Here is an 18,922-nt window from a genome sequence, read left to right on the forward strand (position 1 = left end):
AAAAAAACAAGTTCCGTAAAAGAAATTGAATCCTGGGCACCGTTAAGAAAGTGAAAAAATGGTGTGGATTGTGGACCTATTTTGAGAGTGGACCTACTAGTGCCGTGAGTGAAACCGGCATTTTGATGACAATTTGGCTCTTTGTCTTCACAGTGGAATTTTTCACGGTGATAGACCAAATCGCATTCGTAGACGCGTTTTACCACAACAACATATAATGCAAAGGATTACGGACATTTCAATACGTAAGACCGAGTCAAAGCAAATTGGTCCAGTGTAAATGATAGTTCACATCTAGGAGTGTCTTCGACAGCTCGAGCGGAGGGAAGTATCAAAGCGGTCCGACAAGCCTGAATGGCCTGACTAGGTGAATTGTCCTTGCATTTGAACCTATACCGTTAACTGTACAAATGAAGGCTAAATTAGCCATTGCTTTTAATGGACCACAGGCCCCCGTAAGAGAAAAACTTTGGCAACGAATGGCTGATTTCTCTATCAGTTTCATAAATTCTATTCGAGCAAATCAGCAACCATTCAAAAACCAATATTTAACCAGTTATCAAACTGATCAGCCACGAAGAAACCATTAAGATTTCGTTACCTAACTCTCCTTATCAGCACAATATGGAAATTCTTTATCTTGTGGTCTCGTAGAGAAACCACGAAACCACGCCATATTTCAAGAGGGCCTTTGTTGAAGCTTATCTGGCTAGTAACAAGATTTAAACTAGATTTGAAAATGTTCTCAATTCTGTCAAAGGGGATGTAGTAATCCAAAGCAGTTTGAGCGGGCGTTATATATATATACACATATATATTTTATATATGATATATATAAAAATATATATGTATAAAGTATATGTAAAGATATTTTAAAAATATCTTTTATACATCGAAGCCCTGTCAAACTCTGCTGAACTCAATGGTGTGTTACTCTAAGTGCGCCATTCAACAAGAAGAGTTGTATTGCTTAACACTCTTTTACATCGCAGCGAACTATCTACTTAGTAGTTTAACTGCAGAGTTCAAATTATGGTACTGGGACAGCAGTATCCTGGAGGACTCCTTGGATTTGATACTGCAGGACCTGAGAGGTCCACGATTTTTAAAGGGCACTGAAAAATAGAACCTTGCTGTAATGGAGAGAATTCATTTTGAAAGGGATGATATTTGTTAGACCAAGAAGGACTATCAAAATTTTTATCTCACAATAGTTAAAGCTGTTGAGGGCACCATTTAGGAAGAATCTTTGGAAAAGCACTGCCTACGTCGAAAACAAGACCACTGTGTGGTGCTCACGGCGAAAGTCCTTGGACGTGCATCTAAAGCTGCTTTTTTCTTAGCGTTAGCCTTTGCACGCTAGGCCTTTCGTACTATGTGTTGTACTTACTATGTCTCTCTCAATGGCTCTACTCTGTACTACAACTCTATGGCTTGCCGAGATTTGATGATGAATAGTTTCGATAGGAAACTACAAACCCGCCTCGCGAACAGCTTCAACACTAAGCTTGTAAGCGTTGCGCGCAACTTAGTAAACTTAGCGAGTAATCTTCGTGTTGGATAGTCCTAACAACGTTGCCTTCAAAACTCTACAGTCAGCCCTTATCGTATGCGGTCGAGAGCCCATTTGGTTCTTCGCTCAGATGGAATGACACTGCCGCCTCGAGCGTCTGGAAAGTGTTCATTTGGTACGCTACAATTTGCGGATTCATAAAGAATCAACACAGAGAAGGTTTGGAATCAAAGAAGGAGAAAAATGTCACTTATTGGACCGAAATTCGTATTAATGCAATGAACGTAAGATAACAGAAATACACCTCCGGTAACAATGAAGCGGAATAGGGCTTCTCCGTTTTTGTTCCGCTTTGCGATAATAAACTTAATCGCAATTAAAGTAGTGATGCTGGATGCAAATAATATAGAGGTCGGATTGAATATGAAGTTCCCATCAGCTCGGCAAGTATTACTTTATAACGTTATTATTTTCATATTTGTGGCAATGGGGTTTATCAGAGGGCAACAGGAAGAGGACAGGGCTAATGTTCAAAAGCGAATTAAGAAGTTTGCGTAATGTCTTTGTAGAATGATGTAGAGCTTTACATATTTTTCAAAATATGCTGTTATTATAAGCAATAGGTAAGATTCGGTAAGACGAAGCTGAATCTACACAGGTGAACTTCGGTCATAAAACTGTTGGAGTCAGGCGCGGGTTTTTTTAAATATGCAAATAGCTGTTAAATTAACAGGACGCGCACCGTTAGCTGTTTGCGGACTATCAGAAGAACGTTAATTGTTGCTGAAATGTGTCTTCATGCAAAGTAAGAAGAACCTCGAGTTCATTGCGAACGGAGTTTTCACTTTGGATACAATAGACATATAAAATGGATCGTGTGAGGCCTCCAAACGTCGGCACTAAAACGAGTTGATTATTATATTCCAAGTTTGTTGTAGTTGTTTTTCATGCGGCTAGTATATTGCATCCGCACTAACAATCACTCATATACTGGGCTACCCGAATCATTCGAAATATCTACAAGCTAATAATTGTATAAACTGAATATTGATGCTCACAACTAAACCAATAACGATGCATAGGCCTTCATAGACATACCTCGTTAATAAGTAATGAATTCTACGCTGTGAAAACGTGGGGCATTATCGTAACAATTGGTTTAGCTTGTCTGCTGGGCACAAAAGCATTTCTGTATAAAAACGCAGTGGATTATCCAGGCGACAATTAGATAGTGTTCTTGTCGAGTCTATCTAGACCAGCTTGAAAAACATAGATGGGTAGTGGTCTTAATTCGAAGTAGGCACGAGACAAGCAACATGGCCTCTTTCAGATGATCGTTAAACAGCCCACCGGTTCTAAATCATTAACTTCTGATAAAGAAACCATTTCTCTAGAAATGTAGACTAACTAACAAGCATTACTGGGCTGTGAGATGTTCTAAGAAATAGCGTCGTTGAGTTTAAGGTGGCTGGAAAAGATCCACGTGGACTCCACCTAGACGGCGCAGTCTACACTAACTCATCCGACTGGCTCTGTACAAATACTACAGGTAATGCCTATTTCGGTCTCTGCGCTTGTCTAAGTGTCTTAAGGTAGAACGATTTAGCCACTTCCGTCTGCGTATTTGACACATTGTGTGCCCTAAAGCTATTTTGGCGCGTTTATGTTGACATTTCGCGGTAGAATATTGTAACATTTATCAGTATCGATCACGTCTTCGCAAAATACAAAGGCTTGCAGTCGCTATAGTCGTCGATGTCATTAAGTCTTCTACGTGCCTGTTGTACGCTGTGGAACAGGTGTATAACTTTGTTCGTGCCGAGGGAGTGACAAAAGACTCCTGTATCTTCTAAGAAAACACACTGCAGCGATACTGAGTACTTTAGGTAAGTTGCTCACTCATTGCACTTTGTTTTCCTCTATGTTCGACGTAAGAAAATCAACGATTGGGGAACTTATTGAACCTAAGGATGCGAGTGTTTTCCGATAGGACAATATTCAAAGGCTAAGTTCTGTCATATCCTGTAGTAAACTATGCTAGTGTTTCCAGATTTATGAAATCGGGCCACCATAACTATTGTTTACCATCTAATCTGAAAAGTAATCTCAACTTCGGACAGTCGAGATTGTCCTCTTTTAGTTGTCTTCTTTTAACATGAGTTTCATAATGCCAAACCATTGATTGTACAGCATTACTGTTTTACCTGACTGATTAGCTGTGATTGAAAGACAACTGAATAAAAATCTATAAGATCGAAGATAACCTAGTTTATGTTACCTTCGATCTCATAGATTTTTACAAATAATAATAAATTTAGTTGAGTAAAGATCTTCGTAGTGTAATAATTACCTTATACTATGGTACCTGAGCTCGCTAAATAACAATAATAAATAAATACAAACATTACCAAATTTAAAGGATCAGTATTTTATTCAGAGGAATCTCAAAACAAATACTAAACAAACCTAGAGATAAATGAGCGTGCAAATATAATTTATACTGCTGCAGTTAGAGAGTGCTAGCTTATATCCCGCATTGCTATGGGAAATACCTAGATGTGAGGTCCGGTGTCTGTGAAGGTGATCCACATATAAATAACAAAGGACTTTTTAGAGAGAGTACTATTTTTTTTGTCTATATAGTGTATCTAAGCGTTTATTCTGAATCACTCCATAGACAATCCTGTGAGTTGCCCAAGGAAAACGAACGACAGATATCAGATAATGTTAGAACAGGAAGGAAACATCCATGTCAGTCTGCGCAGTCTATTTTGTTTCAACAAGGAAACAATGAAACCTGTCATAGCTTTTCTGATTTAGTACGCGTCAAACTCAACGACTAAGTCTGATGTAAGCGGTCGGATGTCGTTTTTAGATTTGAAGTAAGTCGTTACAGGACGTTAAAAAAAAGTATTATACCAGGTTAAACCTTAAATAATAAATTCACATGGGCCAATTGCATATGATCCACGTAAGTAGAATATTAGTAGGGCAATGTCATAGAGGGCAATGTCATAGAAAGAATCAGTAATGGTTCTTTCTATTACCTGCATTAATTTTTTTCTGCAGACAAAAAAGTTGTTTGTGTTACGCTTACCCTCGTAACATTAAAACCTTTCTACGTTTGATGTTTTACGTCCGGTATCGCCGTTAGGCATTGTCAGACGGATGGCTCTCAGCACGAAGCCCATCTGTGCTCGGCTCTGAACCCAGTCCCAGAAGATTATGGCACTATATCTTCTAGCCTGATGGTTGGGATTGTCCCCTAAATGAGCAAGGCTACTACTTCATACAAGACTAGACGTGATTTCGAAATCATCCCTGTAGGATGAATTTTTCAGGAAGTTCCTCGTGGTATAATTGCGCTTAATTATTACTAAAGAGGAACAGGACTATCACATACTACTAGATATAACTGGTATTAAAAATTCAGCTCTTTAGCTCTTTCAAGCCAAACAGTCGATCTGATTTTCTGTTTTCCCGTAGATTTCCTGTATTATTTTAAAACCTTTCTTTTTCTAAGTATTTTTTTGACCTTTAGGAAAGCTTTTCGGGGCTAGAGATTTAAATTTAATCTTGAGTGGCCTAAGTTCGAACCCGGTATGGAAAGGCTTCGTTTCGTGCTGAGAGTTAACCAACCGTCTGATGAAATGCGTAACGACGATATTGATCGTAAAACTTAAACCATAGGGGCGTTTCAGTCTTTCGGCCGGTATGGGCGGGGGGGGGGGGGGGGAAAATAAGCAGCTGGTCCTTCTGTAGAAAAAATCCATTGTCGATACAAACTTGTGGACTATCATGCTGAAAAATGTACGTACTCTTCTCTCAGAGTTACCATTACGTAACTTTTATGGTGTCTCTTGATAATACTTTTTTATATAATAATAATATAATATTACACTAGATAATACACTAGCCACAAATGAATGATAATAATTGGTAATACAAATAAAACGAAAAAAGCTTGGTTTTTAATCTGGATCTTGTAACTATTTTGGTCTGGGTTCACGTCACATCCTCATAGCCGCGTGTCGTTTTCCGAAATGATATGTTAAAGTCTGTTTTCTTTCGGCCGATCTTCATTTATCCGGAATTTAGGTTCTTCATCATAATCCTTGTTATAACTGTCTGCAAATCTTTATTAAATAATCTAATATGACTTTTTCAAAAAATGACTGCTTTTCAAAATTCTTGAGAGTGATTCGGCATTCGTTCATTGTGTTAGCCGAAATCACCAGGAATTGCCTTCCCGTCCATTATAAAGCTATTAATACCACTCATAAATTGACGCGGATTCAAAGAAGTCTGCAGCGTTAACACCACTTGGGTTTTGGTCTTATCTAAGGGCATAATACACGGTACGGTATTCCCTTCTCGTTTTCAAAAAACGAATCACACCTAAAGATCACTCCTCACAAAGAACTTGCAACGTATAAAGTAAGCCTTCAAATGGCTTGATATTTGACTCAATAAAACGCTGTCCTGGCAAGCACAAGCTTGGTCACAAGTCAGTACTATGATTGAGTAAATCCTTTTGTACTTCATCGACGTTGAAACAACATGGGCGGCGTTAGGCCGAATAGTTTCATCTCAAAAGCGAATGTCCGTGCAGAGGTCTTCATGCACCTTACATGACAGCGTCTCCGCACTTTGGGGAGGTTAACGCATTGAAATAGATGGTCGCGCTTCGTGAGCTTTTGTTGGTGAGTTTTTTTTTAACTTTAATGCAAACCCAAGATAAGCTCACGTACACTTTCTTTGACACCTCATAGCATCTTTGCGTTTCTGGTGCAGATAGATCAGCGGGGTTTACTGAAGATAAGGAATTGCCGAGTTTGGTCATCAATTATAACCCTTTGTCAATTTTTCTACCCTTAAAAAGCTCCTTCGCTTCATTCGCCCCAATTATATCACTAGCAGAAGGTCTCTCAGAAATTTAAGTTATCCAAACAGTTAAAACAGTCGAAGTGTCGTAATTGGTAACATAAATGGCAAGTTTTTGGGGGACTAACTTCTGGGCTAATGTACCCAAATTATTAGCAGTGTGTCCACCGGAGTTCACTGTGCCTTAACTTGCTGTGACTCTGGAGAGAGAGCTGAGGCGGACCGGAATATTTTTGTTGTGTACAGCGGTTAGCTTATACTTCGATCATCACGATTGTTATTATTATTATTTACTATATTATGTATACATATATAATAATTATATACGATTGTTATTGTTTTTATTATTATATGAATTATTATTTACTATATTATTTATTATGTATATAATATATATAATATATAATGTATATATTATATTATGATAATTATACTAATTATCTTGGAACCTGGAAATGCACTTTTAGAGACAATGCCAGCAAACATCCCGTAAACTGCAGTCTTATGACTACTGAAAAGACTTTTGGATCTATAGATCCAAAAGTCTTTTCACAAAAAACCTCAGTGCCCCGTGGAATGAGCAGAAAAACAAAAATAACACTTGATTCTAATTGCACCTCAGTCGATCGGCACCTCCAACCATCACCCGACCACAACTTCTCCTCCGACACTGGGCATTATGTACCCACAATAGCAAGCCTTTACTCAGAATCGTGATGAGTAGCGGCGCATTTACGTCGATATAATGCAGTGAGGAAGAATGGGTAGTTGCGGAAAGTACGTCTACACCCATAGCTAAGCCAGATCTACATCTTCTGGAACCACTGGAAGGCTCTCTTATACATTGAAAAATGCCTAAGCAGTACAAGACGATCAAAAAAAATCTGCATATGGCCTAGTTGTATTGAATGAACGAGGAGGCAGAATATTCCTTGTTTACGACATTACCAAACCGCATAAGCCCCTACAAGAGCTTTGAAGTAGAGGTTCTTGTACACGCACCATATTTTTGAGACCTTGTTTTCCGTTGACTGGTAAATAAAATTCCTAAGAGGCGAACGGCGAACCTCGAAGACTGGACTGGCTAAGCAAAGTCTTCACCTCCAGACCTACCTATTTATTAAATAAATTGGTTGAGAAAGTTTAACGACAATAAATTAATCAGCTGCTAAAATCTAGATAAAACATCTGTGCCCTTTGTTGGTCGAGAAAGCGACATTTCGACCTAATACATAAATTATAACGAAAAGGAAAATAAGTATGGATATCGGACGCAGTTGGTCGCTGACAGATATGTTATCAATTGCTGATGGACAACCTTATCTTTCACAATTTATTGACAGCGACGAAGCCCATACCTGATTAACGATGTGGAAGTGTTGATTCCTGCTCTTTTGTAGAGCACGGGAGACGAGACCTCGAATCTAATAGCCACTGGTTGGAATCAACGACAGAGACGGGCCGATTGTATAAACTAAGCTGTCAACAGGGGCAGGCTACTTTTGCTACAGTCATTAGTACCGGTGGAGACGTCAGGTCGTGGTATACGTCTGCGTTGAAACAAGGGACTAGACAAGGCAAAAACTAGACGAATGTCGTAGAAGTAGCAAACGGCTATATACCAACAGAACTTGTTTAACACAAGCCATAAACCTTGTCTGTCGGATATAGATTGTGAAAACTTAATGAGAGGGAAATGCCAGGATCGTACTACGGTGGTGGGCAAGTCCAACAGCGCCGAGGGTGTTGGGAGACTTTTACGACGGTGGCCGGTCTGGGACGCTTTAGCAAAGAAGCTATACGGCTAAGATGTTTATCGTTGACTGTGAAGGGAGCAGTCACAAAAAACACGCAATTGCTGCGTGAATACAGTCAAGCTGCTAGCCATGGCTAGGTATAACGATTAAGTAAATAAATAATCTACTACTAGTGTATTACGGTAATAGGGCCCATAATCGCTAGTCATTATATTTTCAGCCTCTATGGTATTTTCGGCGATATCGATTCGGTATAACTACTACTCACCGCCATTGTACCTTCAATCCTCAACTTGAATCATTCAAAAGTCATTGAAAAATTATGTATATATATGGTGAAGAATATTTTTTCTACTCGTTACTTCTACGAAATTATTTTTCTTACGGAAGTCTCCACGGAGCTGTTCTTGCTGACGTCCGCGTACAACCTCGCATTTTTCGAGATTTCTTACGAGCCGGTTTATCCCCAAATAACATGTGTCAATGTTTGCGGACATTCATTTTTTATATAAATTACATTGGTTTTTTTAGGTAAATCGTATTGATTCCTTAAACTACCGTATTTATGCTGAAACCTGTCGAAGGTGATTTCGTTAATCCTAATTGCGGAAGATAACGAAATTGAAGTGTACTTATCAAAGGCATGGGAAGTCGCTGCAGAAGGCCAAGTCGTAGGAAGAGCTGCGACGATGGAAACCGTACTATAAGCGATGAAAGTACGACGTGGTCAACAGATACTGAATTTGAAAAGTCAGTTCGAAAAACTAGTCAAGCCGTTACCGCAGACTGGAGAACGTCGAAAGGCTTGAAACTAAAGGAACTGAGTCGAGAACGTAAGGTATCATCGACGGGTGACAATGTTTATTGTATAGGGTAAATGTAGCTTTGTAGCGCATCGTGAAGCTATTACTACGATATTAAAGAGTCATATTTACCTTATTGAATGTTATATGGATGGAAGACAAAGTTTAAAATATCTGCAGCGCCTTGCTCGAGAGCTTCAAGCGCTTAGGTATGTGAAGGTCGCGACCTAACGAAAATTGTTGGCGTTCGCGTGACTATATTGTGTACGGTTGGAATGGCACCTTCCAGCGAACGTTTTTCAGTTGCTACCAGACATCTTGAACTTCTCAAATTCTAAGGTAAATATACGACCTTAAGGGTACATGCCGAGGAGTAGCTAGCTCTTTAGGCTGGTTGCCAGGAAGACGCCGACCCCGCCAATCGGAATATTTATTGTTTGTGCCTTCAGCGTGATCCTAATCCAGTATCCAGAAGTTGTACGAGCAGTTTAGTCACCCGTCAAGGCCATAACATTTTGTCTTCTCGCAAAAAATTATCACCTACTCCTTGCTTGGCCGACGTGTTTCGCCTTGTAGATCTAACTTCGTGTAGCACTTCGGACAACAAAACCGACGAAGATAACCTAAGGAGCAGTATAGGGGTAAGATAGAGTAACAGTTTTGAGACATTCCTTTTTCAATAACCAACTCTACGACATGCGCTATCAGCGAGAATTAATCAGTGTGAATTTGTCTGATAAGAATACGGACCTCCAATCCTTTGATCGTCTTAACGCGAGCAAAAAGTATCGTAGCTTGTCGGAAAAGCTTTTTTTTGCTATCTATTGACATTTTTTTCGAAGGTCAGTCGTTACGTACATATTTTGCTACAAGTATTTTATTACGCTAAAGAGCTGTACAACGAGGAATAACGATGAGGCGAACGAAAGCAGCTGTAATTACGGAAGCAACGCGAGTGACGCTTTTAATGGATCAACCGCACGAAATTTCCTTAACGGAAAAACTCAGGTTACGCCAACGGATTCAAACCGTCGAGTACACAAACAAAAGCAGGACGCTAGGCACGAATGCAGCCGAGAAGTTTACGCCGAAGGCGATATTTGCGCGAATGGATCGGTCAGTATTAAGTCCGTACTATTTTAATTTATTTTTTACACATAAGGAAATCAGTGTTTTCCACTGCAAAATAACTTAGCATAAGAACGAGTTAGTCGATGAGTAGACGATTGTCGTCACGCACTCAATTCGATTCGAAAAAGCTGAACGCAGTAATGTCCTTAAATACCCGTACAAGTCTATTTATAATAAATAGCTTCACTATTTATTTTCCAATATGGATATTTTTGGTTTTAATTCCGAAGTTTTTATTTGTAATTTACTTTGTCAAAGAGATTTCTAAGTTGCAGGGATCGATATGTTCGGCAAACAGTGACAGCGAGTCGTTTCACTCTCATTCGGGGTATGACGAACTTGAGCTTCTCAAATTGTATCACAGTTACCTACAAGGTGACATGAAAAACGCTACATACAACAAGGTATTATGGCCTAGCGACGCTAGACGCTGAAGGCCTAGTTTATCTAGCATAGATGTCGTTTCTGGAATTCATAGTCTGGAGTGGATGGTTGTCGGTTCATCAGTGTGGGTATTATTTCACTAATCAGACACACATTGAGAAGACAGTTGTTAACGGGGGTCCATAACCCATGGGGGGTTATGGATGGATGGATGGATGGGGTGGCTACTCGAAGGCGGCAGATCAGTATTTCGAATCGTACAACTAGTCACGATTCAAGCGCGTCGGGCTCGATTAACAAAATTCACTATGATAAAGCTTTCATTGCGAAAATTATTCCAGAAGTCGATATAACAAGCTGAGCTTTGAATGCAGAGTCTCTCACCAATTCAAGTATCTCTCACAGGTATCGCGTTGTGGATAGTCTTTTTTACTGAAACAATCATTGTTACAGGTTTACGTCAGACTAGAAGATACGAAGCGCACCATATTGGATTCCTTATTGAACGGTTGTGACGTAAGTGTGACTTAGACGACCCACGCTGTACTAGGGTATATCATGCGCTGCACTAATATGCATAGTTGTGCAATCGCTTTCAAGTGCTCTGGCCAAAATTTTCCTGCTCTGTAAGGGATGGCGTGCTAAGGCAAACTTTCGACTATTACTAATCACAAACATGGCAACCGTAATAAAGTACTTACCGACTTTGCTGCATTGTTGGGTTTGTGTCTGTAAAGCACACATGCAAGCACGTGAGCACATATGAACTGTATTACGAAACTATGCCCTCGAAAATAGTGACCGCTAAAATCTTATTGTCGTAATTGTATGTTACATTACGCCTGTGAACTTCTCATACGTCCGCTAGTTTAGGAGATAAACACACGTATAGAAAACCAATGTATTGTTCCAGTTTTTTTGGTATGAATTAGCGATAAATAATACGCCTTCATTTCATTTCGCTCGTTCGACCGAGCCAGCAGAACAGCCTACTTTATGAAGAACAGACATTCTACCTACATCTTTTGCGTATCGAGGAATTGAAAGAATGAAGTTTTTCATTTGGATCAGCTGTGACGATACATAGACGAATGAGAAAAGGACTCAGCAGAACAATATTACTAAAAATGGTAGCGTGCAGCGCTGCGTGTTTTTGGGCCCCTTTAAATCGGCCGTATGCATTGCTGCGAGATGTAGCGACTCGTTGATATCGTTATACACATCAAAGGCTTGGGTCGCCATAATCGTCAAAAATATATCAAAACTGACCGTCTACTATGCCTTTAGGAAAGGCATACCAGAGGTACTCAAGGAAGTATGAGCGACATACTGCAACAGGGCGATTCCGGCTTCCGATTGTTGATAAAAAGCAACATACAAAACAAACAAAAGACCCGCCCGGGCCAAGAGAAACGACAAACAACTTGCATCAAAACAAGGAAAACGTCTTCACCCAGCTGTTCCGGCGTTATTTCGAAGGGAAGATCGTCAAACACTCTATGAAACGTTTCGCCAAAACGGTCGTCAACGTCCTCATTGCGTACGCGGATATCGTCAGAAAAGATTTTCCGAACTACGTAACTCAATAGCTGTGGGTGCAGCTCGTTCGAAAAGCTCTTCGAGTCGATGGAAGGCGAGAAGCGCGAAGCCGATGCTTCCTTATATCCTCAGAGTTTCAGCAAATTTTTTGGAATAGTGATATGTGAGTGTATCATATTGACGTGTTGTTAAGCAACAACACAGCAAGAGTGTGTACAGGCCACTAATATTTCTCCAGTACAGCGGATGCGTCACTCCAATGTGGATCCAGGGTCGATCCTTTTGACCATAAATTGGTTACTGAGGCGTGCCCAAAAATGAGTAGGGGACTAAAGACTAGAAGGACTAGTATAGTGCAAAAAATGTATGTTTTCGAGACCTTCGATCGATACGTTCTGCCCAACGGACTATTTCCGTATCTGCAACGACAAGAATACAACAGACACTAACTGTATAGATTTTCATCTGTGTTATTTATTATTTCAACTGCTGTGTTAGAGGGGGTATCAGCCCATGTAGACGGTTGTATGGCGCGTTAAACAATGCAACACCGCGATGGATTGGAAAACAATACATATAACATAGGCGATTTGACAGGCGCATACCAACTACGTTCAAAAAGACAAAAGTCATAGCACTTGCGGAGGTGCGTACCCAGGAAGGACTGTGTGAACCCTCGTCTTGGCCACAGAGAATCACAATTAGCAGGCTGATATCAAAAATTAAAGGAAAAAGGGGAAGGTCCCTCAGTGGCGAGTTTCGCGCAATTTGCGCCCCCGTGAATGGATGCCAGCTCGCCTTAAAATTGGCCGTTGCTGTCGTTTTTAGCCGCCGCAAAAGTATGCGATATGATCTAAATTGATGTTTTTCCGCTAAGAGACACGAACGTTTGTGCGTTATTAGTCGTATTAAATCTATGCTAGATTGTATACTACTACTACTACTACTATTATTGTTATTAATAATAATCACTGTTATTTCATAATAAGTTGTTCCAATACATCTGGCGATACCCTTAGCAATAGGCGGTAACCTTGTCACTTAGAATCGGCAATTAGTGCTGTTAGCCATTTGCTTCTTTTTTTGTCACCACCATTGCCTTCCATACTGAAGATCTTGGTACCCTCAGCAGAGCCAAAAAAAAGAAAGCAGAGAAATTGTATGGTACAATTACGTACGTCAAGCATGCACTTCGACGTACTGCGACCGTACTGCGACTCTTCCCGTGTATTTTCTTACCTGCTGTGTGCCTCTCATTTACAGGACAGCAGACAACACCAGAGGCCATGACATATTGGCAAGCGTCATAGACACCCCGGTCTTCGTTTTTTAATTTTCCTCGTTTTCTCTGCGGCACGCAGTGCGCGCCTACGTAATGCCACTTAGTAGCCTGCCATGTTAGGCTCTGCAACTGTTGCCATGTGCCACTCAAGCTAACAATAACATACTCCACTTGTGACCTTTATTATTGTCATTTTTCGTTTCTTCGATAATGATTCGCTCCGAACTGGTCTCGATCCCATATCCTACTGCTGTGAAGCTTATTCTACCGGTAGTCTATAACGGTTGTCCACTGCTTATTCTACCAGCAGTCTATAACGGTTCTCCTCTAAGACCTTATTCTAGTGGATTTTCCTGGCTATGTCGTTGTAACTAGTACCTTCTGGAATGGTTTGCCACCCACTTCGCCACATTACAATTTAAAAATATAGGCTTTATTTAATGTAAAATGCAAGGATACTAGGATAAGTTGTTGATTATTTTTTTCTACTACGCGTGGCGTTGAGTGCACATATAGTACCCGCTGGTATCTATCCAAATGACCCTTCAGGGGCGGCAGAAAATTGTTGATACTAAAAATTTCTTGCCGGGAGCGAGCTTTGAAGCCGAGTTGAATCAGTAAAGGCCAAATGCTCGAATCGTTTAATTTTAAACGACTTGAACTTCCTCAATCATGTTCTTGTAACTTTCATGCCAGATCGCACCTAAGTAACCTAAGTATAGCTCAATAAAGGCACGACCTAGAGACAACGAAAAGACAAGCGTGCAGTTGCACTTTTTGAGATTGAATGACCTGTTCTGCCCACGCATTTCCTGGAGAAACGCTGAATTTAGAATCCATATTTCAGTGTATGGTAAAAGGCCCAATTTCTGCACGTTCAGAAAAATTTGATTTATCATTCTTTCGAGTGATAAAAAATCAAATTCTTCTGAGTTTTGCTGTGGAGCTTGTCATAGGTACAGGGTGACCATTACTTGAGCTAGAATGATCGCTCTTACCCTTATACATATAAGACAGGACCTGAAATACTTCGAAATAATCCGGAAAGGAATTAAAAAGTTTAATGTGTATGCTAGGAAAAGAGCTATTACAGACTTAGATTTTTTTTTGTGCTTTAAACTTCAAAAGGTTACCAGGTCGCCCCTTCAGTTTATCAATTCTACATTTAACGCGTTTTAGTTTCAATCTTTAAACAATATGCAGACCTGAGATAGTAAACATTTACTTTACACGTTTTGAATTTCGCTGAAAAATGATCATGAGCAAAGTTATCGCAGTTCCTACGCGCATTTACCAGCTTAGCGTTCCACCAATCAGCTGGCCTCGTACGTCGTAGCTCTGTGTTGATAGGAAACGTCTTCTCATAAAGAGAAAAGAAAATCTGATAAAGAGCCCGCAGACCTTGAAGTTTTGCTTCAACGGATACAGCGCTACAGTAGTAACCTTTTCATACTTGTGTGTATTGAAAATTCTCTTAGGAGTTTTATTGACGTGCACCAGTTATGAGAAATTTTACTCAGATGCAAACCGTGTAATGGTAAGACATTTCAGTGGTCTTAATCACACCGCATGCAAGATCAAAGGTCGTTTGATAGTTATCCATCCGCACGGTTTAGATATCCGATTCGAGGATAGATTCTATTGTAAAAAAGGAACCGGATAGACTTAGAAACGAAACAAGAGTAGTAGTAGAATAAAAGTTAGACAGTGGATTAGCGTTAAAGTCCCCACACCAGATTGTTTGAAAAACGTATGTGTCAGTCAAAAGCCTACCCGCTCAAGCACTGCGAGAAAATTAAAGATTCAAATTTATGAATTGCTGTTGACGCACCTCCCCTTTTCTCTCTCCCTCCTCTCTCTCTCTCTCTCTCTCTCTCTCTCTCTATATATATATATATATATATATATATCTAGCTGTACTTTTTAACTCTTTCAGCCCTATGTACTACTATTTCGCGCTACTAAATCAATACGCTTGAAATCTTGAAGCTCTTCTGAACCGACTCCTCTACAACCAAAAAGATCCTGATTATACAAAATGTAGAACGGATTTTACCAACGGCCCTGCAAAGGCGTCAAGAGCTCCGTTAAGTAGGAACTATGGCAGAATTCGGAAAATTCCCGTATGACGTTGTAAATTAAAACATACTTCAATACCTGCAGCCAAAGTTACTCTTAGTAACACGACGGATTATCTCACAACGTTATTATATATGCGTTGAGAATATACATGTACTTTAAGGTGACGTATGAGAACAATTTTAGTTTCGTGAATAGTTTAAAATGAACCGTGTTCATGGAATAGCACAGATTTCGGAAATGAGTCAAACATTATATATGGCTCTGTAGTTTGACAAAATCTGAATACAGGTATAAAATACAGGTGTTTCTAAAGTATTTGGACAAAAACGCGTACGCCACAATGAAATACTGAGCATTCACGTAAAACAATCCGTTCAGCTGAAAAATATTACCGTCACAAATCAGTCCTGAACTTGTATCATATATAATCAGAACAATCCGATGCAAGAGCACAGATTCTGGTGCCGCAGCAACAGATTTAATTAGCGGGAATCTAAACACTGAACCTGCAGACGATAATTGTAAATATTTTTTAACAAATAAACAGCAAAAGAAAATAGTAGAACCCACAAATTCATACAGAGACGGGATAAGAAAACATCATTCTTCTGATGCGAATCTGATGCTACTGAGATAATCAAAAAAAAAAAAAAAAAATATGGAATAAACCAAAGAAGTTTTTTTTTACTGATCTTCTGTGACTGTTCGTTGCATGCCGCCTTGGCATGTTTTGGACATCGAGACCACTGCTGTGTGCTTGATCACGATACTGAGGGGGGAATTGCTAGGGATTGTTCCTAGGGAGTTGCTAGATGCAGAGCGTACAAAAGCTATGGTCAAGCATCCAGATACAAAGGTAGAAATAGCGAAAGCTAAAAATGATCTTGTCTTCAGAAAAATAAGAAAAAGGACATGATAAAGAACCTAAAACAAACATATCCACTAATTGGGGTAAATGCACTAAATTAAAGGCTTATATCCGCAGGAAACCCGGAGCACAAGGTAAAAAGTCGAGACCTGTTTCATACCGTATTCTTTCTAAGCTACAGAAAGAATTGGAATGATTATGCAAGCCCTGTGAGAAAAAAAAATAAAATATGCCGCTTTAATGGTCGTAGTTCAGAATAAAGTGGGTGATACTGGGTTATGTGCAGATTTCTCCACCAGATCCAGAAGACCATCGTTACTCGCCACCAACAATAGAGCCTGTATTTACCACACTTTATGGACCTTCCTATAGGTTTCTATACGGCTGTCGATAAAAATAGCTTTAGCTATTTTCTAAGACACAGTAGAACAAATTAATAGTGAATTCACTGGAACTAACTCAAATGGTTAAGGACATCATTCGGAAAATATAAATTCGTTGAAACATCAATCAGCTACTTAGGTTTCAGCATTATACCAGAAGACGTAAACCAGATCCGAGGAAGACTGGAACTAATGTAAGCATATCTCTATTTAAAAATGCGTCGATCAGGGGGACGATTACACATTGGTTCGAGTTTTTCAAGAAAAACTATAAAAATCCATAACCTCTTTTTAAAGCTACACAGTCTGGTCGGGAAAATGCCCTAAATTATCCAACGAAGCCAAAACTTAGGCCGGCTCCTCACTCACTATATTCCGTCCCTACCAATTATAGTGGCAGCGGACGCTAGCCAGGTGCGGCACTGGCAATACTATTGTAAATTCTTCATCGTCATCATCATTATGACTGGTATGCGCTTACGATAGTCAGATACACCAGCGACAGTTCGTCATTTAATGACGATCGATTTTAAATTGCCTATGTAGAATGAATCCTTCCATCCGTGTCTTCCGTTTACGAAATTCATGATTCTCGTAAACGGGCTCTCACTTTATGGTTTGTATAACGCTTCCACCCGTCAAGCGCTAACAGTCATTCAGCGATCCTTTCTTTGAACACATTCGCTTTATTAGAAAAAGAAAACACTTACAAACCAGACGGATTCATAAAGTCAGATGTACTGGAGAGCTACGCGTTTCAAAAATACGCGGAAAAGGAGAACAGTCTCACATGGAAAGGGATCTTCACACGCTTAGAATGCTATAATAACATAGCTAATAAATATGATAAAATTTTTTTTAAAGCTTTCTTTTGTTTCTAAGTTATAGATTACGTCAGTGAGATGAATAGGTGGTCACTTGGCTTGTTCCATTATAGTCACTGTTGATGCTACTGTATGACACAGAGGCTAAAATCTACTGATATACGAAAAGTATATCAATTAATTTTTGTATAAAGGCATGGTCCTGTTACATGCTTGTGTGTATAGTTTCATATTCTGTACAACGTTTATCGATAACAATTCATATAGCAACCTTTCATAGTTAAAAGCCTGCAGATACGTTCATTGGCCCCAAGGACAGTGCTGCGCTTTTCTTTCTCTAGTAATCGCTCTTTCTCCCTCCATCATCAGGCCATTTCTATTTAAGCCTGTTCGGATAAGCCTGTAATCTTGAAATCCTTCCTTAAATCGTGTCCTCGGTGTTTTAATAGACAGTTACAGCATAGAGGAAGGAAAATATGGTGAAAGTATTTATATATGTCAGTCTTGTTACAAATAATTTTAGAATCGGCCATCGTTGGGCCTACGCGAGTGACGTATCTTAATGTAATATGGGTAGTTTATACTTGCGTCAATAATTTGTACGCTAGCGTATAAGAGGACGAATATTGCTTTATTATACTGCAGATTCTAGCACAAATAGGCACAGCAACCTAAACATTTTTAAAAAAAAGAGCATCTTGAATTTTAATGGCTATTTTGCGTCTACTTAGATATTGTAGCAATAAAACCGAATCTTTGAATTATCCTATGAAGTTAGAATGCTTCTCCTTTCCCCATAATTACCTCTGTCTCAACTTCTCTGATCTCAAGTTAAGGAACTTCTGTGAACTAGTTGAGTTTATAGTATAGTCGAAATGCACTTGATATTTTTACGACGATGTAAGATGCGCTTAAAATACCAGTGCTAATAAATGGCGGATTCCTAACACCGTAGTCTGCTATTGCCGTGTAAGTACGAAAACACGAATGAAAAATAGTTGTTTGTGTTCGCGTTATAATTTTTAATTATATTTCTAGCATACGCATATTTTACACATAGGGAAAATACCCTCTGGAGTAGACCCACTTTAAGCTTTTGTATGAGCAGCTCGTCCTCCACTATTGCTAGTAACTTGCCTTCGGCCGTTTTAGGTTTAATTGGTATCTCAAATCGAAGGTCGTTAGACTTGACTTGCTAGCGTGGTACAACACTTACCTCTCAGCACAGATTACTAAAAGATAATTTCGATAAAAGATAACTAACTATTTTTAGATATAAACGAGAATCCAATTGTCCGCTAAAACTAGGCCCAACAAAAGTTTAGTATCTGACTGAAAAGACCGTAAAGCCCCTTGTTTTGCTTAAGAGTCGTAGCTTTTTTTTGTAAATCGAAATTTTTTATCATTAAAACATTATCATCATCATCAGTGATTATATATATGTCTATAATGTTATATGTATACAGTATATA

General features: G+C 39.4%; 1 protein-coding gene and 1 long non-coding RNA gene across 6 annotated transcripts in view; one reads left to right on the forward strand and one right to left on the reverse strand.

Annotated features, from left to right (window-relative positions):
- Window positions 1-8,050, reverse strand: part of LOC147754224 (uncharacterized) — a 36,249-nt gene extending 28,199 nt beyond the window's left edge. For 3 of the 5 annotated variants that reach the window (XR_015317200.1, XR_015317201.1, XR_015317198.1), the window contains exon 1: window positions 7,756-8,045. This is a non-coding gene — a long non-coding RNA (uncharacterized LOC147754224). Of the gene's footprint in view, window positions 1-7,755 lie in introns of all 5 variants that reach the window. The other 2 variants (XR_015317197.1, XR_015317199.1) reach the window with 2 other exon arrangements.
- Window positions 937-12,957, forward strand: LOC111254842 (uncharacterized). Its single transcript, XM_086975016.1, has 8 exons — window positions 937-3,062; window positions 3,313-3,399; window positions 8,686-8,992; window positions 9,407-9,598; window positions 9,849-10,073; window positions 10,364-10,492; window positions 10,926-10,988; window positions 11,453-12,957. Exons 3-8 carry the CDS (start codon window positions 8,798-8,800, stop codon window positions 11,522-11,524), a joined length of 876 nt encoding a protein of 291 aa, XP_086831142.1. The 5' UTR covers window positions 937-3,062; window positions 3,313-3,399; window positions 8,686-8,797; the 3' UTR covers window positions 11,525-12,957.
- Window positions 12,958-18,922: the final 5,965 nt, after the last annotated feature.

Source organism: Varroa destructor, unplaced genomic scaffold, assembly GCF_002443255.2.
Source record: "Varroa destructor unplaced genomic scaffold, Vdes_3.0 BEIS01000007.1, whole genome shotgun sequence".
Lineage (NCBI taxonomy): Eukaryota > Metazoa > Arthropoda > Arachnida > Mesostigmata > Varroidae > Varroa > Varroa destructor.

What these genes read in the sequence shown, in the direction of transcription:
- LOC111254842 (XM_086975016.1), top strand. Translation starts at nt 8,798, where the DNA reads ATGGGAAGTCGCTGCAGAAGGCCAAGTCGTAGGAAGAGCTGCGACGAT. An exon ending in ACCTAAGGAGCAGTATAGGG is followed by an intron (nt 9,599 to 9,848) that starts GTAAGATAGAGT and finishes ATTACGCTAAAG; the next exon opens with AGCTGTACAACGAGGAATAA. An exon ending in ATATTTGCGCGAATGGATCG is followed by an intron (nt 10,074 to 10,363) that starts GTCAGTATTAAG and finishes TCTAAGTTGCAG; the next exon opens with GGATCGATATGTTCGGCAAA.